Source organism: Xenopus laevis, chromosome 8S (assembly GCF_017654675.1).
Source record: "Xenopus laevis strain J_2021 chromosome 8S, Xenopus_laevis_v10.1, whole genome shotgun sequence".
Lineage (NCBI taxonomy): Eukaryota > Metazoa > Chordata > Amphibia > Anura > Pipidae > Xenopus > Xenopus laevis.
Genome location: NC_054386.1, coordinates 26,334,137 through 26,356,419, shown reverse-complemented (window position 1 = coordinate 26,356,419; position 22,283 = coordinate 26,334,137). Strand labels below are relative to the sequence as shown.

The 22,283-nt window shown below is 49.2% G+C and overlaps 4 protein-coding genes across 10 annotated transcripts; 1 reads left to right on the top strand and 3 right to left on the bottom strand.

The window, feature by feature from the left end:
• Positions 1 to 208: 208 nt before the first annotated feature.
• On the bottom strand, positions 209 to 6,300 carry elk1.S (ELK1, member of ETS oncogene family S homeolog). 4 transcript variants are annotated; one of them, XM_018231801.2, is made up of 6 exons: positions 5,548 to 6,300; positions 5,190 to 5,398; positions 4,591 to 5,022; positions 3,657 to 4,052; positions 2,964 to 3,065; positions 209 to 2,876 (listed from the first exon to the last, which is right to left on the bottom strand). In XM_018231801.2, exons 2-6 carry the CDS (start codon positions 5,394 to 5,396, stop codon positions 2,778 to 2,780), a joined length of 1,236 nt encoding a protein of 411 aa, XP_018087290.1. In that variant the 5' UTR covers positions 5,397 to 5,398; positions 5,548 to 6,300; the 3' UTR covers positions 209 to 2,777.
• Positions 6,301 to 7,859: 1,559 nt separating this feature from the next.
• On the bottom strand, positions 7,860 to 10,965 carry LOC108699851 (protein UXT-like). Its single transcript, XM_018232474.2, has 6 exons — positions 10,827 to 10,965; positions 10,302 to 10,383; positions 9,106 to 9,173; positions 8,914 to 9,021; positions 8,636 to 8,699; positions 7,860 to 8,053 (listed from the first exon to the last, which is right to left on the bottom strand). The coding sequence occupies exons 1-6, from the start codon at positions 10,895 to 10,897 to the stop codon at positions 8,003 to 8,005; spliced, it is 444 nt and encodes a 147-aa protein (XP_018087963.1). The 5' UTR covers positions 10,898 to 10,965; the 3' UTR covers positions 7,860 to 8,002.
• Positions 10,966 to 11,060: 95 nt separating this feature from the next.
• On the top strand, positions 11,061 to 12,914 carry tmem111.S (transmembrane protein 111 S homeolog). The gene is made up of 8 exons (NM_001086769.1): positions 11,061 to 11,222; positions 11,598 to 11,655; positions 11,932 to 12,025; positions 12,103 to 12,207; positions 12,284 to 12,365; positions 12,435 to 12,514; positions 12,609 to 12,691; positions 12,762 to 12,914. The coding sequence occupies exons 1-8, from the start codon at positions 11,068 to 11,070 to the stop codon at positions 12,861 to 12,863; spliced, it is 759 nt and encodes a 252-aa protein (NP_001080238.1). The 5' UTR covers positions 11,061 to 11,067; the 3' UTR covers positions 12,864 to 12,914.
• Positions 12,915 to 13,103: 189 nt separating this feature from the next.
• On the bottom strand, positions 13,104 to 22,249 carry cdk16.S (cyclin-dependent kinase 16 S homeolog). Of its 4 annotated transcripts, none has more exons than XM_018232471.2 (17): positions 22,093 to 22,249; positions 21,372 to 21,507; positions 19,006 to 19,164; positions 18,374 to 18,504; positions 18,010 to 18,135; positions 17,860 to 17,916; positions 17,540 to 17,654; positions 17,293 to 17,387; positions 16,931 to 16,993; positions 16,483 to 16,606; positions 16,268 to 16,388; positions 15,970 to 16,067; positions 15,534 to 15,639; positions 15,409 to 15,451; positions 15,194 to 15,284; positions 15,006 to 15,077; positions 13,104 to 14,027 (listed from the first exon to the last, which is right to left on the bottom strand). In XM_018232471.2, the coding sequence occupies exons 2-17, from the start codon at positions 21,496 to 21,498 to the stop codon at positions 13,987 to 13,989; spliced, it is 1,569 nt and encodes a 522-aa protein (XP_018087960.1). In that variant the 5' UTR covers positions 21,499 to 21,507; positions 22,093 to 22,249; the 3' UTR covers positions 13,104 to 13,986. The 4 variants fall into 4 exon arrangements, with proteins under 4 accessions (XP_018087960.1, XP_018087961.1, XP_018087962.1 ...); XM_018232472.2 differs by having other exon boundaries at positions 21,372 to 21,504; positions 22,093 to 22,237; XM_018232473.2 differs by lacking the exon at positions 19,006 to 19,164.
• Between the last annotated feature and the right edge of the window lie 34 nt (positions 22,250 to 22,283).

Here is a 22,283-nt window from a genome sequence, read left to right as displayed (position 1 = left end):
GCACCAAGGCAGCACAAACACAGATGGCACCTCTGCACCCAAGTACCAGCATTCCACATATATTCACTTCCCTACAATTGGCACGGCTAGCACCACAGCACACTGAGCACTGGGCATGGTCAGCTTCTTACTGGTTCTATGCTTAAACCCTTGAGCTGCCAGGCGTTTTGTGTGCAGCAGTGTGGGAATGAGCTCAATACACACATCATGGGGGGCCCTTGTGCCAAAGATACTGCTAGAAGTTTCTGGTGCCCCCTAAGCCTAGGAACAGTGCACAACAGCTGGCAGGGGCCGAGACAGAAAGTGCTGCCACAATCACTCCTGGCACAGAACAAAAGCACTTGCAATAAACATTAAGGCTAAAAAAATCCAAATAACCCCCCACCCAATTCTCCCTGAACACAAGCAAGGTCATCCTTTTATTGCAGCACATTAACAATGGCCCATTTCTGGAAGGGATTTATTCATTTCAATGCCACTGAAATCACCACGATATTCCTACAAGAGTCCTCAATAATCAGCCAAAAGTGGGAACCATAGGCATTCAACAGGACCCCCTTAAATAGAAGGGGCAACCTATGCAGAAATTGTAGAGGTAACGCCAACGCTCCCCCTTTCTGCAGTAGCACGTTGATTTAGTGACAACGCTAGAGGTTGCCATGGCCTTTAGAATTTAGAGCAACCAATAGGATTTGCTCTCATTCACACTGAAATATCTGCCCTGTCACACCCTGCACGCCAATTTGGGCTCTTCCTAGTGGAAGCCTGACTATGCAATGGCTTCTTTCCTCCACAAGGTGGAGCTCATTCCTATATTCCTCTCCCTGACCAAATCCCTCCCTAACGTGGGAGGAGCTGAACCCAGAAACAGGAAGAAAAGCACAAGACTGCGCTATAGAAAAATGGCAGGCAGCTTCTAATGACATCGCAGATACAACGTATATTATTGACTCATAATTAGTGCAAGCCAGTGAAATGCCAGGCAGGGCAACTGGCGACTCCAAAAACCCCAGGAAAATCCCTTATTTCCCCCCAATGCCCTTTCAAGGACAAGACGGCCTTACTGAATAAAGAAGAAAGGCTTTCGGCAACAGAGAGTAAGCCCCAAGAAACCACACGTTCCTGTGAACAATAAATACCCTGGCAATACCTTGTGTTCCGGAGGTGTCTCCCCCTTTCTGTAGGGCATCAGTGGAACATTCCTGAGGAGCTCTTTGGAAACAAGCAATCAAAGGGAATGTGACATGTGGACTGTTTCATGGGGCATCTAAACTGGGGGATACAGACTCATTACATACAAGTTTGGGGAGGGAAAAAGGAACGTTGAGGCAGAACCGGCTCCCCATTGTACCAAGACAAAGCAAGTGGGCCCCATTAGGGTTATGTACAAATACAATTAGTTCTGTGGGTTATAGAAAAATATACATTTTGTGTAAATTGCAGTGATTTGTCAGTGAGTAAATGAACCCCCAAGGCAGCGAGGAGCAAGAACCCAAGGCCCTGGCCCAGACAAAAACCGAGAGCCCATAAATAAACAGAACCACATTGGCCCCCATTTTCCACCTGGGGCCAAATCCTGTGCTACTCTCCTGGTAGACAAGAAATCTGCATATTCGTACAGTCATTATGGAGAGATCTGGGTCTCCTAGTGACAGATACGGACCGGACAAATAGAACCTCTGACATAAAATAGAGAAACTTCAGAAAAATAGCTAAATATCCCAAAAAATAGACCTTCTTTTTTAGAATCACAGAGCAGCTAAGAAGTGCCATCACTGATGGGCCCCTGAGCTGGGAATTCTGATAGAGCGGGCAGTAACTAGACAAACGGGCCACCAAATTGTCAACGCCATCTTTTTGTGTTTGAGCAGCAGCAATATTGTATGGGGGGGGGACCGCCATCTTTGTTCAGGAGCCAATGTATCCGGTGTGCAAGAATCCATCTGCCCAGCATGACCCTGGCTACGGGGCCCCGTGACGTTCCTGTTCCTCAGAATGCTCTTTTTGCATCATTTTGATTGTAAAAGATTCTACGTGTTGACACACTTCCACGGTGCACCCCTTGTGCATGACTCAGTAGTCAATAGACTATAACCCAATTCATTATATCTTCAGCAACGTAGAAAAATATTTTTAGCTGCCAGTACCTGGTCAACGGGATAAAAAAATAGAAAGGGCAGTGGAATTCATTCTTCCACCAAGCCTGAGCCTCAGTCCATGTGCGCCATTGAATAACACCCCCCTACTCAAGTATGTCCTGTGCCTTCTTGGTACAAGAGCAGCCATTGGCAGATTTCCTGATAAAATGACGCACCTCTTGGATAGTGTGAATAAAAGGACCCCAATCCCGTATCTTTCTCATGCCCCTTCTATAATCATTTGTCAGACCCATCATCAATTGGCCTTCAACACTTAAAGCTGCCATTACAGAAAAACTCAATCCTGAGTATCAGTGTGTTACTCTTGTCCTGAGTATCAATGTGTTACTCTTGCTGAAGGTGTGGCTTTTCTATCTGCTGGAGGAGTGGCTTCTCTACCTGCTCGAGGCGTGTGTTCTGTATTCACAAAAACCACGGTTAAGGACTATAATAGATGCTGGCACATGGCGCAGGAGTCCAAACAGCTACTGCAGCCCAAGACTCAAACTCTCCTTGAACAAATAAAGGTTTATAGAAGGTTCTGTATCCCAGAAAACTTCCTATGGCAGAAATGGCATCTTCAGCCAAATATCCCTTAATGAGAGGGAAAAAGTGAGGGGTGTCAGCTGCAAGGATTCATTATGGCTTTTGAAGTCCAGGAGAGAGGACGACGGGAGTCGAGAGTCCATCAACACTCAGCGTTGGGACATGAATTTGGTTGTTGCCATTGGTTGGGAACTGAAAGGAGAGGGAACAACCAATGAGTGGCTTGTCCCACCTACTGTGCATGGCATCCATGTCCCTGATAGGCCAAAGGCCACTTACCTGGAAGGAGAGCTTGGCTGGACTGCGGGGGGCTATAGGGCTGAGGGTACTCCAGAAATGTATTGAAGGTGGGAGAGACCCTGGGGTGAGCAGAAGGGGAGTCTGCAAGCACAAATAGGCGAAGTATTAAATGTCAGACACAGGACATAATGCAGATGTAGTTCTACTCTCAAAAATACTACTACCACCATCAGAACTCAAGCCCCACCCATTGTGTGGATTATAGACCCTCCTTATAAATCAGAGTACTCTAGCCATGGCCACTGCGTGGATTATAGACCCTCCTTATAAGTGAGAGTACTCTAGTATCACCCACTGCTTGGATTATAGACCCTCCTTATAAGTGAGAATACTCTAGTCCCACCCATTGCGTGGATTATAGGCCCTCCTTATAAGTGAAAGTACTCTAGTACCACCCACTGCTTGAATTATAGACCCAGTTTAGAGGTTAGAGTACACTAGTCCCACCCACTACTTAAATCCCCGACTCCCTGCTCCTCGTTCTATATGTAAAGACTGGAAATCTGTGACTTTTGGAAGGACCTACCTCTCCACCTTGTCTGGACTGAGATTCCCACTACATTCTGACATTTCAAACACATTTAGACCCAACACAGGCCCAATATAAAGGTCTGTGTCCCCACTGGACAGAATATCCATAGTGGCCTCTCTCCAGGGCAGAACTGCACTCACCAGGGAATGGGAGGTGATGACAGAAGAAGAAGCGCTCCCTGGGGGCAGAAGGGAGTTCATTGCAGTGTTCATCTTTTCCTGGCCAATCACAGCAGAGTATGGCAGCTCCAAGTCTTTTGGCTTCTTCCCTTTCACCAACTGCCCCTCAACAGAAGACGGCGGGGAGGGTGAGTCCTCCTTCTCTCGTCCAGTCAGCTCACTATTCATCTTAACATCCTCTGGTGAGTCGATCACAACCAAAATCTCCTGGGTCACCAGTGGCTCTTGACTTGGAACCTTCAGCTCTGACAGAACCGTGGGGAACAAGGAAGATTCTGAGAGGCTCTCGCCTCCAGCAATAGGGTCCTCTACTGCCACCTCCACCTTAATATCAGGTGTGGGGGGGTCCACCGTCACCTAAGACATGGGCACAAACAGCAATGAGGGGTTTTGTTACACAAATGGGGGAACATTCATTACATGGGGACCCATCAGAGCCACTAATGGGGGCCCGTTCTATACAAAGCCAGTAACGGGGGCCCATTCTATACGAAGCCAGTAATAGGGGTAAACTCATTATAGGGGGGTGCATTCTATACAGAGCCAGTAATGGGGGCACAATCATTATAAGGGTGTACATTATATACAGAGTCAGTAATGGGGGCACATTCATTGTAAGGGGGTACATTATATACAGAGCCAGTAATGGGGCCACATTCATTATATAGGGGGGCATTCTATACAGTGCCAGTAATGGGGGGCACATTCATTATAGGGGGGCATTGTATAGAGAGCCAGTAATGGGGCAACATTCATTATATAGGGGGGCATTCTATATAGAGCCAGTAATGTGACCACAAACATTATAGGGGGCCCCATTATATACAAATCCAGTAATGGATAGACATTCCTTATAGGGGGGGGTGTATATAATGCCCATTAAAAGGATCATTACTTGTAACTGGAGCTCCTTAGAGCTGTGAATATTCACTTCTACAGACAGAGCTTCGCTGTTCTGCTCCACAGCTTCATACTCCGATACATCTGTACTATGCCCTTTCACCTGCAGTCGGGGGGGTTCTTCAGTAAAAGGAGGGGCTTCCAGGTTTCTACTCTTGGGCTGGCCTGCAGGTGGCACTTGCAGCGACTGGATGGTGAAGGTGGAGTAGAGGCCGGAGCGCATGTACTCATTGCGACTTGTCTTAGAGCTACTTCGTACCATCTTGGGGACAAAGGAGGAGCTGTCTGCTGATTTGGGGGACTGGTTGGCCTCGCTAACATTCTCCTTGTATTTTCCATCATCTTTAGGGACCTCGCTGCTGCCGGGATCCGGGTAACAAACAAACTTGTATACAAACTTCTGCCCACTCACCTTCTTGATAATGTTCTGGAAGAAGAAGAGAACCAGCTATAATCACACTCATTGCTCCCATTTGTATGATGCTACTACATACTCGGCACCCAACATTCTCCCTTCCCCGATGCCAACGATCTCCCTGCCCTGATGCCAAAGCTCTGCTTGTCACCCTGGTCACGCCAGTAAGTGAGGCTTACCTTGTCATAATAATATCTGAGGGCTCGGCTGAGCTTGTCGTAGTTCATGTTGGTCTTGTTCTTGCGGAGACCCCACAGTCGCGCCACTTCTTCTGCGTCCAGGAGCTTGAACTCGCCGTCGTTGGACGTCCAGGAGATGAGGTGCTGGTGGGTCTGCTCTTCCAGCAACTGCAGGAGGAACTGCCACAGGGTCCCAGCGGGGTCCATGACTGTCACACCAAAGAGACAGGGAGTCAGGGCCAGAGGGGGAAATGGGGGCGGGGGGAACAGCATGAGGGGCAACAAGCACAGACAGGTGAGTGGGCGGGGCTGAGGCTGCATCGGGCGTGGCTGTGTCTGCGGGGGCGGGACTGCTGACCTGTCTGAGTGAGTGGGTTCCATTTGTGTCAGCTCTCAGCTGTGTCTCGCCCCCCGCTCTCATGTTGTTGCTGATGATGATGATAAGCGGACAGGGCGCGGGAGACACATGACAACAAATGAAGTCACAGCCCGTCGGTCTCTCACCTAAGCGATAACAGCGCCGCCCTCGCCTCTCTCAGGGGACGCCGCTTTCCTCCCCGCCGAGCGCACCTCCCGCCCCCCTCAGGGCACAGACGGCAGCGCTAAGCATGGTACGGAGACAAGAGCCACTAGCACAGAGGGGAGGGCCGGGCCCCCATATGTCACCGCCGCTCTGTGGCCTGCTGCCCCGCTCCTCCGTGTCTACCCCTCATCCAATCAATCCGCGTTGCACGTCACAGGCAGAAGGGGCGGAGGCTAGTGGGCGCGAGGGTCACACTTGTAGAGCAGCGGGGCAATTCTGCACTGACACCCCACGGGGCGGGGCATTACTGGCGACTCATGCTCGGGGAACCTGCCGTGTGGCGCCGCAATAACCCCACGTGTCATTATTTACCCCGTGCCTCTCCCATGGGGAATAGGGGCGGGCCTCCACATTTAGCCAAAGGATTGGTTAGTACCGCGTTACCTGCTGTCATGGGCCTCTGTTTCCATAGCAATCAGCAGCCTGGAGCAGCAGCCTGACAGCTTCTCTTAAACCAGGGGTGTCCAACCTTTTGGCTTGTCTGGGCCACATTGGAAAAAGAAAAATTGTCTGGGGCCACACATAAAATACACAAACACTTTTGATTTCTAAAATTAAAGAAAATTCACAGAAAAGAACTACAATACCAGTTAGATGGCCAGATGGAGCTATACATTGGAATATGGGACTGACTTATTATATTATTATTACTGACTGGGCAATGGGCATAGTCCCCCATCCTCCCTACTCCATAGGTCACCACAGACTGTGGTGGTTAATGTGTCTGTCACCACAGACTGAGGTGGTTAGTGTTAGTTTTCTCTGTACTTCCATATATAATATCTTAATTTCTTTCTTTTTTTTCCCCTTCTCTTGGTTTTCTCTCTCCTTTAAGCTGGGCCGCAGGTTGGTCACCCCTGTCTTAAACCTTCTCGTGCCTGAGCCTCCAACAGCTTCATATTATACATACTCATCCCAAGCCCTGCTTATAGCCACATCTCCTTCCCTCCAACCAATCACTCACTCATAACCCTATGCTGATGTTGAAATCTTCTTTCCTCCCCACCGATGAATCACTCTTTCTCCAAAGCAAAATGTGAGCTTCCTGACTGAGCAGGTGATATTCAGTTGTGTGTGGCTCTGAGAGAACAATTTCATTCCATAGCTGAATATTGGTAGCACCCTAGAGAAGGAACAGCAATAAGAGGAGAGGAGGAAATGCTGCTGAAAGTCAGAGCTCAAAGTTCTCCTATTCCTGTAGCAATTGCCATGGGCTGAAGGAGAAGCACCCCAAGAAGAAGAAACCATGAAGCCATATCTTGCAGAGGTTCCTACACAGTAGGCGGGGCCCTAACAAGCAGAGGCCCATGGGAGATTTGGTTTGACTGGAGGTGGACTCTTCCTCAGGGCTGTTTGAAAGACACTTTTTAGACTGGACAGACCAGACCCCCAATGCATCTATAGTAAGGACTGGCTTTGGGAAACAAGGAAATATCTCTCATCCACCAACTTGGCTTCTAAGATCAGCCGAGCATTAGGATCTGGTGCAGGAATACTTTTTGGGAGCCACTGAGCCCAGATGACTATACCCGTGGCTGCCCCTATTGACCCAACATTCTGCTGGAACCATGGACACCTGCTGAACAGACACGTCGGAGACACCGGGGCTCCAGGTGCTTCTGTCTGGGGAGGAACAGCCCATTAGTTATGACACTAGGGGGAGATTCCAATGTCAGTCTGTCCTGCACCCAAATAACACAGAGAGGGTCCCATGCAGCAAGGGCCACAGCTATCCAAAGGGCCACATGCAACATGGCCTTACACATTTGCAATTCCTGACATCCAGACAAAATTCCCTACAAGTGACAGGCCGGGGGGTTCTATATAAGAGAGGAAAGTCTGCTCCACTAACACAGGCCTGAGAGGAGGATTTATATATTAGGGTGCCCCTCATGTCCCCTAAACATCAATAAAAGCAGGTGGTACAAAAGAGTCTGGGGGCACATTTAGCTGAGAGTAAGACAATTGTCTGGGGGCCACAGAGCAAGAGGGTTGCATATGTCCCACCATTGTATCCTGTCTGACTTAACCCCGTCACATCTCTGCACAGGGTTAACGAGCCCCTACAAGAGTAGAATTCCTGCCAATTTTCAGTGTGTCACACAAGTGCCTTTTATTGTCACACTCACTATTTACAGTAACATGGCAGCCCCCGGAGCCTGGCCAGGGCCACAATCTGTACAGGAACCAAAGCCAAACACAACATGGTGGTGTGCACGTGACCCCTCCTTTAACTTGGCACCTTTGCGTCATCTGGCAGCTCCTGTAACTCCCGCAGACCCTGAAACACAACATCCCTATGGTTAGAGAATGTCAAAGCCAATTCAGTCCTATTGCCACCCTCCAAATATATACAGGCAAGGTAACTGCACTCTTGATAGAACTGCCCCTACACTGTGATAGGGACCTTACAGTGTAAGCTCACTGGGGCAGGGGCTGATGGGAATGTAATAGGGATCTTAGATTGTAAGCTCACTGGGGCAAGAGCTGGTGGAAATGTGATAGGGACCTTAGATTGTAAGCTTGCTGGGGCAGGAGTTGATGGGAAAGTGATAGGGACCTTAGATTGTAAGCTTGCTGTGGCAGGGGCTGATAGGAATGTGATAGGGACATTATATTGTAAACTCGCTGTGTCAGGGGCTGATGGGAATGTGATAGGCACCTTACATTGTAAGCTGGCTGGGGCAGGGGCTGATGGGAATGTGAGAGAGACATTAGACTGTAAGGTCACTGGGACATGGACTGATATATATATATATATATATATATACACACACACACATACAATATCTGTAAATATAACACAAACTACAGCACTCTGCCCCAACACACAGTCCCACAGCGACCCCTGCTGGTGTCTCACCTCCAGGACCAGCCTGATGTGGGCTTTAATGCTTGCGGCGTCTCTAGACAAAGTGTTGCTTATGCTGCAAGAGAAAAGTGTGGAGAGGTTACAGCTCTGAGCAAAGAACTTGTGTATTGCCTGTCTATTAGGTCGGTCTGCTCATATGGGATAACCAGCAGTGACATAAGTGCTAGTGATCTGCATAATAAAATGAACGCATCATCTCAATGCTGAACAGCAGTGCAAATGCAGGTGTGTGGGCAGGACCTCTGCACCCAGGGGTGGGGCATCCTTACTCAGTCAGCATTTTGTTTTTCCTCTCAATGAATTTCAGGGCCTCCGGCAGAGTCAGCTCCAAGTAGAATCCGAAGCCCAACGCCAGGAAGATCTTAGAGAAGTCGGGGCTGGAGGGGGAAAATAAAACGATAAAAGAAGCAGCGACAATGTGACGTACATGGGGGGCATGCAGGGGATCCAGAGACACTTACACTTCTGCATTGACAAAGAAGTTACAGCCGAGGTCCACCTGCGTGTGCAGCGCCTCGGGGGGCAGCTCCTGGGGAAACAACGGCTCCTTTTATCCAGCAGAACAACAATCCCCCGTATTCCCAGACCAATATAATGAGCATTTCCTAGGCAACAGCCTGGCACTGGCATGGGGCAAAAACAAGAGACTTGGGGGTCATTAGAAACACAATGTTAGGTTTCTGTACAGCGCCGGATTTCTCTCCTGGGTGCCCCGAGCTCCTATTGCCCGCTATCGCCGTGCCCATTCCCCCATCCCGTACGAGTCCGCATGTGTCATAGCTCTGGGGAACGATGCGTTCCCCATACACTTTAGGATGTGGCTGGTCACATGGCGCCCATAAAATTTTGCTGCCCTAGGCCGAGCCTTGCCAAAAATCCGGGACTGTTTCTGTATGAGAAAATGGGGTCAAATGCATGATCCCTTGTTACCCCAGACTGCAATAATCATTGCTGCAGTATTTTCCCCTAGGAGCAGCCACATTCTCCCACTAGTGATATGCCACTTCCACCCTAGACCTGCCCTGCTCCCCTTGTCCCTAGGGTTGCCACCCGGCCGGTATTTCACCAGCTTGGCCAGTAAAAATGGTGGTTGATCCCAATGTTATTAATAGAGAAAATAAATAAGTATATAGGAAGGCCGGTATTTTTTCCGGAAAAGGTGGCAACCCTACTTGTCCCCCCAGATTTGAACTGCTCCCCTAGACCCGCCCTGATGTCATGGCAGGGGTGGTGCATACAAGCATGAGGGTAGAAAAAGGTGGGCATGGGGGGGTAGGGTCTGGGGGTTGGGTGCAAGGCCAGGCCTGGCAATCTGTGGGTACTGGCAAATGCCAGAGGGCTGCTGTAAGTTGCCATAGATAGTCACTATATATTAGGCTAGTGTTGGGGAAGTTTGGGTTGCTGTGTGGCCTGTTTGGGCCTCTGTGTACCTGAAATGCCAGGGCCTATTTTGAATCTCAGTCCAGACCTGTGCAAGGCTTAGGTTCTGACCAAACCCATGAACATTGTGTGGAAGTTGGCCCAAACCTGCCAGACCCACCGGGCCCTGTACATCCCACCTGCCACTCACCCTCAGTGGAACGGGGCTTAGCCCACAAGCAAGACAAAGCCTTCAGCCCCATGGGGGATTGATAATTCGTACAGAGTATGTACTTACCTGGAGCCTCTCAATAACGTTCTTTACTTGCAGGTACTGACTGATCTTCTCGTACACGGCGTCCCGGCTCTCCAGCACCTTCCTGCAGCGAGTGACAGACAAACTGGCTACAATCAGCCAACTCCGCCCACATACAGCCCTCCCCCCCTAATCATTTCTCTTCATGTTCCTCTTGGATAGGGTCGGCCTGGCAGGTAAATGATGGTTGATCCCAATGTTATTAATAGGGGAAAAAGATAAATATATAGGAAGGCTAGTATTTTCCAGTAAAGGTGGGAACCCTACTCTTGGGAGTTGTCACTGCTATTTGGTTGCTAAGGCGACGTTGCCCTAGCAGCCAGACCGCAATTTGTAAACGCAGCCGCAGAATGAGAGGAAACAGAATTAGGACAGATATGGTGGTTGCTGGGGTCAGCGACCCGCTGGTAACCAGGTGCAAGAGATTAGCAGAATAAGAAAAAATGCAGCAATTTGCGCTAGAATAGAACGTGGGAGGGTCAAACACGTCACGTGACAAATACGCACCGCAGGTCCACATGGAGAGTGTCCCAGACAAACGACTCATAGCGCTGCACTTTCTGCTCCAGCTCCGCCATCCCAGGCTTCCCGGCAACCCCTGCGGCTCCCTACGTCATCACCCACGCGTCGGCAGCGTCATTTGCGCTTTCCTGGTTCAACCATTCTTGTGTTGGGCAAAAACTTTTTCATAACCCGGAAGCTCGGCCCTGTGATTTCCGCTTCCGGCTAATAACCCCCACTAAGGAACATGGGGAGCCCAGAGTTGTTGTTGGACTCTAGTATCCGCCTGTGGGTCGTGCTGCCCATTGTTTTCATCACTTTCCTGACTGGCCTCCTGCGCCACCATGTCACCCGCCTGCTGCAGGGGGAAAAGCGCCCCGAACTGGAGGCCCTGAGTGACAGGTCTGTGCCCCAATATTCCTGGCTAGACATTGCCACCCCCCCATATTCTTTACCAGGTGCCTCTCTTCCTTCCCAGGTAACACTAGTACTAACTCTGAGATCCTATTATTTACAACCCATGTCCGAGCCCCTGTTTATTACCAAGTTCCTGAATACTAAGTACAGGTCCCCACCCCTCAGTAATTACACCCACATTGCCACTGATTCTGCCTCATCTGCCCATGTGGTGCATAATATCCCACAGATTTTGCACCTGAGTAGTGCCAGTACTAGTGCCCCCGTGCCAGGTTCTGCCCTTCAGTTATTATATGGCTGTGATGTTTCTCCTGGCTCTGCATTGACCCCCAAGGTTAACACATTGTTCCCTTTTCTCAGCCAGGTGCTGATCCGGAGTCGGATCCTAAGGGAAAATGGAAAATATATCCCCCGACAGGTGAGTGGGTCTGACTACTTCTCAACTATTTTTGTGTCTTTGTGGCCCCTTTTGTACCATTCAGGAGGGGCCACACACAGACGGCTAGCATGTCATATACAGCCAACACAATTCCAGACCTCCTGCCTTAAGGAGAACAACCTGGGATAGACAGCACTTAGTTCTAGCTCTAAGCCCATGCCAACAGATGATTGACTTGCTCCAGATACTGGATATTTCTTGTGCAGACTTCATGTTGGGCACAGTCATGACTTCCATCTCTTCTTGTCCCTCCAGTCTTTCCTCATGAGGAAGTCCTATTTCAATGATAACGAGACTGGCTTCTTCAAGAAAACCAAGAGGAAAGTGATCCAGCGAAACCCGATGACCGGTAACTGTCCTGAGACCCACTCGCGTCTGTCTGGCACCACCACAACTAAATACAACTTACATGTCTCTTCTCTTTAGACCCTACTATGATGACCGATATGATGAAAGGGAACCTCACCAATGTTCTCCCCATGATTCTGATTGGGGGCTGGATAAACTGGGCTTTCTCTGGCTTCCTGACAAGTAAGCTGCACTTCATATGGGGCAGAACTGGGCATGGCTCATAGTCTCACTTAATTACACAGCCTTTCCTTTCCAGCTAAGGTTCCATTCCCATTAACACTGCGATTCAAACCCATGTTACAACGTGGCATTGAGCTGGAATCACTTGATGCATCATGGTAAGGTCTGCTCTTTTTGGCTCTGTACTCTATTGTTGATAATAGGCTGCTAACCCCCTCTGCTTGTAGGGTCAGCTCTGCCTCCTGGTATTTCCTCAATGTCTTTGGCCTGCGCAGTATGTACACTTTGCTCTTGGGACAAGATAACGGTGAGTGAGGGGCCTAGGGGGGTTGGTTAGTGAAGGGCCTTGGGGGGGGGGTTGGTTGTTGCAGGACTCGCCTTCTACATTGCTTTTTCCTCAGCCGCTGACCAAAGCCGCATCATGCAGGATCAGATGACGGGGGCTGCCCTATCTGTGCCGCCGGACACTAACAAGGCTTTTAAGGTGAGTTCCTTTCTCTGTCCCTCTGGTTCCCTCAAACTATTCTAGACTCACTGCAACTTCTCTCCCTCAGGCTGAGTGGGAAGCTATGGAGATCACGGAGCATCACTGGGCTCTGGAGACTATTGAGGAAGATCTGATCAGTCAGGATCTGGCACTTGCCAGTGAGCAGTAGATCCGGTGTACATCTACATTCATGTGCCAAATAAAGAGTATTTTTCCTACACATGCAATTCTATTCATTTGCTTGTCTGCTGGTCATGGATAAATGGGAGGTGGACAATGCCTTCTGTGTACCATTCTCTAATGAGCCAATGTTTGTGTAGGCTCTACCAACATTAGTACCAATACCTATTGATGTTGCTGGCGATGCCTACGAATATTGACTGATAAATAACCCACTCGGTTAACTGTGGCTTTTCAAGGTTTTTATTTGTTCATACAGTTGATATGCAGCAGCAGGAGGATGTTGGGCCTCTTGCCTCCTCTCCTGGGTGATAATATTAAATGAATCATAAATTACAGGGAAGAAGGGTGGCCTCAATGGGCCGGAGCAACTGCGGCAAACCTACAGTTCACATCACCCCACCCCATTAATCCGCATTGTTCTTCTACCATAGACCCATTGGTCTTTCTTGTACATATGCATGTGCCCTAATGCCCCGCACAGCAGCTAACTCCATACTGTATATAAGGGTAACTGACACCCACCCACCTATAATACTGCACTCTCGGCCTCCGGTACAGTCCGGCTTCTTTAGTCCTGAGAAAATAACTTGCTTGGAGAAAACTCCTGCACCCATGTCACCCAGTGGCAGAAAATAACATCCTTCGCCCCCACACTTCCACCATTATCAGAAAGCTGACAACCAGCTGCTTCCAATGTAATGCTGAGGGTTTGGGTTATTGGCTTTCCCCTGATAAGGGTGTCCATGTCTCATGGCTACACAAGGGACTGGTCACAGATGTAATAAAGGACACTGAGCCATTAATGACTCTTGGGCCTCAATGCAAAGGCAGAGGACGAGCACACAATGGAGAGCTGGGAAAGGAGGCGGGAGTCCCTGGTTTGGGACAGCAGCAGTACAGCGCATAGTGTCGCACTGTGATAACATGGCATTGGGAGAGATAATATGGGTAGTGTAGATGCCACATGCTGGCACTGCCTAATATCCTTATTCACTTGTCCATCAGCTGTGGGCACACATAGCAGTCTGGTGAGGCTCTGCCTGGCATCACTTCTCTTCTTCCAGCCATCTGGATTATAGTCTTCTAAATGGAGACCGAGCCCAAGGACTTCACCCGAGGACAAGGCTGAGCCTACGTGACTGGATGTGAACTGTAAAATGAGGCAGGGAAGAAATGTGATTGTGCGGCAATAGAAGTGGATTCCCCACAGCACCCCATTCCTCTAGGGCAGTGCTGTCCAACTTCCAATTTTAAGATCATATCCACTAATGTGGTAGCACACCAAAAATCCAAATGGTTGGTGCTCACTGCAGGGATATTCCTCATCACTCTCATGTGAAAAAGTCATGTTAAAACATACCCTTAAATCCATATGCCTCCTCCTCCCCTGTGGATAACACAACAACCCCCCCAACACATGATTAAACACCTTAGGGGTCCCTAACATCAATTTCCAAATGCTAACAAACCCCCAGAACAAACCCGCTACCAGGCTTACATTCCACAGGTAGCGTAGGGCAAGCAGAGAATGGCACACACAAGCAGCACTGGACAAGCAGAGAATGGCAAACATAAGCAGCACTGGACAAGCAGAGAATGGCACACACAAGCAGCACTGGACAAGCAGAGAATGGCACACACAAGCAGCACTGGACAAGCAGAGAATGGCACACACAAGCAGCACTGGGCAAGCAGAGAATGGCATACACACAAGAACAGGTGAACAATGTGGCAGTTTCAGTCTGGGTCTCAGGTGTGAACAGTACAGGTCTTAAACAATAGAGGTGTTATAAGAGTGAACAATGCAGGGGGTATTAAATGTGTGAGAATACAGGGGATTACTGTTTGAATTTGAAATTTAAACCATAGTTATACCTTTTAAAATGTACACATGGTAAGCAGACACAGCAGGCCGACTTTCATGTGGGGGGTGCTGGCCACCAGTTGGGACAGCCCTGCTCTAGGGCAATCAAGACCCAAAAAGCACCCTTTGGTGCTTGAGTTGACTATTCAGCCAATTACATATCAGTCTGACGTCTCACGGCCGTCATAATCTACCAAGAGGAATTGCCCCTGCACTCCCAGTATGAGAGGCACACTGACCATACATGAGATCTGGTCTTCTTACCCGGCTCAGGTACCGGCCTGTGTTTCATCTCTGGCTCCAGGCTGATCTCCTTAAGTGCAAAGATGGAAGTGGCTGAAAAGAAGGCAAACGGCATCAATGGCCAAGATGGAGGTTTTCCTACAAACACTGAGCAATAGAATCTACAGGGAAAGGAAATTAATGTATGTTGGGGGGGAGGACACACTTACTGTCCGGTAGTTTGTGGATCCTCTCCCCCAGTTCCTGGAAGTACAAGTGTCTCATTGCTTCTTCTGCCAAGATCCGTTTCCTCCCTTCTAACTGCCAGAAGAAAAACACAAGCTGTTGGTGGATTTGTATATTCTACTATTCCAAGGCATGGCCAACCCTATACAACAGCATGATTCCCTGTCCTCCGCCGCGCCCACCCCATCGTTCTACTTACCTGCAGTAGTTTTGACAGTAGATTAGCCCCATCAGAGTCCAGCCTGCAAGGACAGAAGGGCATAGAGTTATGAACAGGGTCTCACATTTAGATTTAGCTTGGGATGGGTAATGTGGGCAGAGTACCTTGCAGCGTGTTTTTGGATGGGATCCGGGTAATATTTGGGATAATTATATGATTTAAATTCTTCATTAGACAGAATGCCAGGCCAGGTTTCCTCAGTGGGAGTTCCTAACAAGGAGACATACTCATGAGTGGCACAACCAACTTTCTACCCAAATTATTATCTAAACTCCCCCAGCTAGCGAGAGGGATGCTCCCAGTAACTCTCCCCAAAAGCTGACCCTCCTCAGCTATCCACTGGCCAAGCCGCTACTCCCAGTAACTGGCCTTTAGCCAAAGCACTATTCCACAAAGCGTCTCCAGCCACAGACTCTGAGCCCATCCAATGAATGGCACTTACTGCACCACCCTTCACCCCAAAAAGGACCCTTGCACCCTCAGGTTTGCACATGAGGACTTTACACAAAGCTGTTGCTCTCCAGCTGCTACGAGTTTTACCTAGAATTCGGAATATAAAGTGTAGTTGTTCCTCCACAGTGGATCCAGGGAAAAGGGGTCGCCCTGTGACCATCTCGTAGAAGATGCAGCCAACACCCCTAGAGAAAGCAGAGGTGGTTAATATTACCTCATCTGCAGCTGGTTATCTGCATGCCCATGCAAACACAAGGGCCTCTATGGTTTCTCTTCCCTGAGACACTTGCTCTTCCCATTGGCAGAAAGGTTGCCTTGCTAAATTGGCTTTGTACCCCTTGCACAGACACCATTACTTCTTGCACGTGCACCCACTGCTGCTCACCACATATCAATCTGGGTGGAGTATTCCGTGGATCCAAGCAGTATATCTGGGGGTCTGTACCAGAGTGTCACCACTTCATTAGAATATGTCTTGGTGGGAATGGACTTTGCGCGAGCCAGTCCTGGGGGAGAGGAGAAAGGCGATGCTGTAGGTAAGTTATTGCTAACCAGTGGCTTCTTTTCTTCTACCACTCCCGACCCGGCCCACTGACTCACCAAAGTCTGCCAGCTTGAGTTCCCCTTTCTCATTGATCAGCAGGTTCTGAGGTTTTAGATCCCTGTGCAGAACCTTACGTCGATGGCAATAATACAGACCCCGAAGGAGTTGGTAGAGGAACAGCTGTGGGGGTGTAATTGGAACATGAGAAACAGCGAAGCATCCAGAAAGCAACATGTCTTCTGTGTTTGATCATTACTGTATTCAATGCTTCGACCAGTGGTCCGGTGGACCTATGGTCATACCTTTATGCTGCCTGACATTACTATGACCCACTAAACCAACAGTCTTTATACTCAATCACCCTCTCTTCTGAAAAACAAACACTAATATTGTGGTCCTTAGCCTCCCAAACCCTTGATCCTATGGACCACCACCCACCCCAAAGTCATATCCCCACAAATGTCTCAGTCTACAATCTACTCACTTTGCCCCCTATCTTCTCACCTTTACATTATGGAGGTTGATAAGGTTCCCACAGTCATCCAAATACTGCTTCAGATCTTTATCCTGAGAAGAAATAGACACATGTTCGCTTCTGGTTCAGCCACAATATCACTAAAGCTAAATTGGTTCTTGGGTGCACCATGCCCTTCTGTTATGTCATAGGGCACCGACTTGCACATCATGCCCTAATTACATCCTGCAATGGGAATGTGACTGGTAATAACCCTACATCTCTGGCTAAACCATCCCATGCCTCTCAGGTGGCACATGGAACATCAAATTGACCCACTTGCTCTCCAGAACCTTTGCCAAGTCTGGTTGATCCCTGTTGGCACTCAGTTCCCTGTATGTGTGCAACTCACCAGATACTCAAAGACAAGCGTCAGGGTCCTTTCGGTGTGTATGATATCGTGCAGGGTAACAATGTTTGCATGTTTCAAGTCCTTCAGAAGAGAAACTAGGACAGACAAACCAAGAGAAGATCAGTTGTGCCCAGGGCTGTAGATACCAGTGAAGAATACCAATGGGTGCAGGGGCCAGTTAGGGAAAGAGCTACTGCTTCAATATGTTTCTCCTCCCCTTGGAGCTTTGTTTGATAGTGATACCCACCTTCCCTAATAGCTGTGCACGGTGCCCCCTCCTCATGTTCCAATCGAATTTCCTTCAGGGCCACCATGTTCTCGGTCAGCTTGCTGCGTCCTTTGTACACTGTGGCATAGGTGCCCTGACAGACAATAACAAACAAGGCCAAATCGATCAGGCTGATTGCTCAAGCTCTGTGTCTGTTTTGATTGGCTAGAAGTGTGCCTTGCAGAAATAAAAGTGACTACAGTAGGTGCTCATGGCTCAGGAGAGACTCACTAGTCTCCTGTATCACTGTTTCTTTAGCCACAGCACTGCAGTCTCCCTACCTACATGGATCTACCCACCTCTCCCAGTTTGTCCAGCTTGATATACGTCTCCAGCTTCCCAAACCCGATTTCTGACTGTAGGAGAAACACATAAAGTAATGGACCAAGTGAAATTCAGCCGATGACAAGAAAGAAGGGAGTGTCACCTCGTGTGTGTACGGCGCTCACCAGGGAGACTCGCCGCAGCCGCCTGCTCAGGGGTTTGTCGAAAGGAGGACTACTCAATGCCAGCTTCTCCAGGTAACCCTCAGGAAGACGGATATCAGCGGGAAGGGACAGACGCTTGTTGATGTCCTGCCGAGTAGGCAAGAAAGCATCAGTTATTACCCCCCATGAGGGCAACAGATTACAAAGAGCAATATGGTGGGTGGCACCACTAAGTGCCCTTAGGGGTGCGAAATGCGTAGGGTATATGGAGATTCTGATATATTTTTAACTTTTCTACAAATAAAATTATTAATTCCTTTGGTCCTGTGGATCCGTTTTGAGTGCCGGTCAGCTCTGCTTCCATATTCATTGGCACCACTCTTACCTCTGTTGATATTTTTCGAGCAGCGTTGTTCCTCATTCGTACTCGCACTGGGGACTGAACCTCGTCCGAGGAGCCGGATGCTTGGTCGCTCTCTCCGTCAGAGCCCATCTTTAAATCTTCGTGCACAATCTCTAAACATGGAAAGAGGACATCCACCCATGAAAGGTTAGAGAGTTGGAACCAACAGGCTGATTGAGGGTTGGGGACCAAAGCTAGACGGGACTGCTGGCTGTATTTGCATTTAAACAGGGCGCGCAACATCTTGGTTTTGATTTTGGAAAGTAGGTCCAGGCGGGTGGTGCCACCCTTGGTTCTCCATGGTCCTAGTTATGGGACTTAATCTCATCCATGGGGAGTGGAAGGACACCAAGGAAGAAGCATAGAATGATTGCCTCCTATTGGCTATAAACCCCAAGCAAACATTAATATGTTAATAACAGATGGTGCACACCCGACACTCATCAATTTCCCATCAGGTGAGATGCAGGACAAATTAACCATTGCTCTGAAGCCAATGCAAGGCAGGCGCCCTTCCACCATTTATATCTAAGAACAACTCTATGGTCAGCATAATCATCTTGGGCCTTGTTGCTGTCCACAAGGGCGTGGCCAGGGCCACAACACACACATACCTAGTCTGCTGGTCCGATTCAGGTATGAGCTGAGGCTGCGGCAGACGGCGCTGTGAGGCCGCGGGATGGGCGGCTTTTGAAAGGAGCTGGCTGTGTAGTGGTGCAGGAAGGATTGCATGCTGTGGGACGAGAGGCTTCTCCCATTTCTGACGATGGGCTCTGAGGGGCAGTACAAGAGTGGGCAGGAGCCAGGACAAGAGCCAGAAGGAGAGGGGAACAGGAAACGAGTTGGATGGAAAGGATGGATGGAACAAACACAACAAGAAAGGCCCAGGTAGTTGAGGGAAATGGGAGCCATATATAAGATTGAGACGGGTCAGACCAAAAGCAATAGGGTGAGGCAAGAGCCGCACATTCACAGCATGAAGAGGCAGCACAATGGCAGGAAGCAGGTCAATCAGGAGCAGGAAGAGGAATAAGCGTTAGTTTGGGAATAGGGGAAAATAGGAATAGGAGCATAGAGTTACAGCCAGGGGCAGATAGGTAAGAAGGTAGGCAAGAGGAACAAGGAAATAGCATGAAGTTTAGTGGGAAGGCAAATAAATGTGTGATAAAGAGACAGGAAGCGTTGGGATAAGTAATAAACATAAACAGATGGGATGAAGAGACAGGAAAAGGAGGGACAAGCACAGGAGGTAAAGCAGGGAAGGTAAGCAGTCAAGAAGTAAAGATTAGGAAGTGGTGGAAGAAGCAAAGGAAATAGAAAGTAAGCAGACAAGAAAGGTAAAAACACAATAGGTACAATGGGTAGGCAAGCAGACAAGAAGGAAAGTGATAGGAAGAGGTGGGGCAAGTACAGGAAGTACAGTTGGGAGGTTTTCAGACAAGAAGTAAAGAGATAGGGAGAGGTGGTAGAAGTCCAGGAAGTACAGTTGCAAGGTATTCAGACAAGAAGTAAAGAGATAGGGAGAGGTGGGGCAAGTGTAGGAAGTACAGTTGGAAGATAAGCAGACAAGAAGGAAGGAGATAGGGAGAGGTGGGGCAAGTGCAGGAAGTACAGTTTGAAGATAAGCAGACAAGAAGGAAAGAGATAGGGAGAGGTGGGGCAAGTGCAGGAAGTACAGTTGGAAGATAAGCAGACAAGAAGGAAAGAGATAGGGAGAGGTGGGGCAAGTGCAGGAAGTACAGTTGGAAGATAAGCAGACAAGAAGGAAAGAGATAGGGAGAGGTGGGGCAAGTGCAGGAAGTACAGTTGTAAAGTAAGCAGACAAGCAATAAGAAGACAAGAAGAGATGGGAGGTAGCAGGAAGTTGAGTGCAATGTCAGGAATAGAAGGTTTCGAGAGAGAAGAATAAGTGGGGCAAGACACAGCAGCAAGAGAGAGACACCACCAGAATAAGAGGAAAGTGGTGGAGAGACAGAGATCAGGGGCAATAAGAAGAAAGGAAAGGTGCAGATGGGAGGAAGGAAACAGCAGGGGGAGAAAAATTAACTTAAAAAGAAAAAGAGGAAAAAGAAAAAAAAAACAACAAAAACAAACCAAACCCAGACAGAAAAAAAAATACCCCGATTTCACCCCAAAATCAGCAGCATGCAAAGCAGGCACTTACCTGACAGACCCAAAGCAGCTATTAACCCGGCTCCACCCCAGGGCTTTATTTGGCAGGAGCCAGAAGGGAGAAGCACTCACTCACCTGCAGTCAGCTGCCACCCACTGCTCAACTGTGTCCCTCCCCAACACAAGCAAACCAATTAAACTGCACTTACTCTCTCGGCCCAAATTTCTTTGAGGATGCACGTTCACAAGCCTGTTCACAACGGCTCCTTTCACAGTAGTATATATCCATTAACAGCACTCCAAGATTTTTCAATAAAACCACCTTTAATGTTTGCAAATATTTGCACGGCAGTACAGCAACATTGTGCAACATTTCGAGTGGCACTCCACTCTTTATCAAGCACTCCCCAACACACCTGTCACCCTGGATTCCCAGTACCCCCTCAGTACCATCACCACTTAAGTACCAATTACTGTACCATCCTGGATTCCCAATACCCCCACTGTAGTACAAACCTCTGTGAAACCTTGAATGCCCAGTACCCCTTCAGTGCCACCACTGCTCCTGTACAAACCTCAGTGCAACGCTAGATTGCCAGTACTATTCTTAGTGCCACCCAACTATCCCAATATCTCCCTTGAAGCTGCAATGCCAGTACCTGATTTAGCGCCACTCTTACAACCATATAAATGCTGCCCCTGCAATGCCCGCTGACCTGGTAACTAAAGGCAAAGCTGTTGCAGGATGGTTGGTCAGAGGCAGTCTGTCTGTAGTAGGAGGAGACTCACCTGGGCATTACACACTGTGCTTGTACCAATAGACTCTCCCCACATACCTGTTGGCTTGGTGCCCCCAAGAAGCACTCACCATTATCACTGCTGCTAGTCTCCTCCCCCGTTACTCGCTCACAGTGCTCATTGGATGTTTTCTCCGTGGCCCGCCCACCCCGCAGGGTCATAGACAGTTGGCGCTTGATCTTCTTCATCCGATCCATAGTTCCCTGCTGGGGGGAGGTTGGGCTGTGAGGTTCTGGGTTGGAGAGAAGGGGCCCAAGGGGAGCAGGAAATATGGGGTCCAGGGGAGCGGCGGGTAATACATTTGCACCCACATTCCCCAGTGAACTGTTTGGTGCTTCCCAGGTGCAACTGACTGCCTCACACTGTCGTCCCCGCCTCACAAACTGGCACTGCCCTGCCAATACCCTGCATGTGCAACAATATGCAAATATATGCTAATTGCTTGCCCCTTCTTTCTGTCCCCCAGTCCTATTATCCCTTCCCCCGTCTAGTCACAGCCCCCCATGTCCTGTCACTGCCCCTGTTCTATTACTGCCCTCAGTCCTGTCACTGACTCCCCCCCAGGTTTGCCACTGCTGTCCCCCCCCCATGTCCTGTCACTGCCCCCCAGTCTTGTCACTTCCCCCGGCCTGTCCCGCCCATATCGACAGAGTCAAGTCCGTGCTCCCCGGTGGAGGTTTCTCTGCACATTATTGAGCTGCTATTTCCCTGCCCACAATGCACCGCTTCGTGCTGTTTCCCCCGATGGGGCCTAATGAGCCCGGGCCATTGTGACTGTCGGGGAATCTCACCACGTTCGCGTTTTGCTGGGGCCGATGTCCCGAGCTGGGGAGTCAGTTAGACGATAGAGGCCCGGCCGCTTCCCTGTAATCTCCTGCCATTGTCCGACTCTCTCCGTCTCCTCCCTCCTCCTCGCCCCCACCTCGCAACTCCTCCTACTATGCCCCGCCCATGCTCTCAACTCCGCCTCCTATGCGCCCGC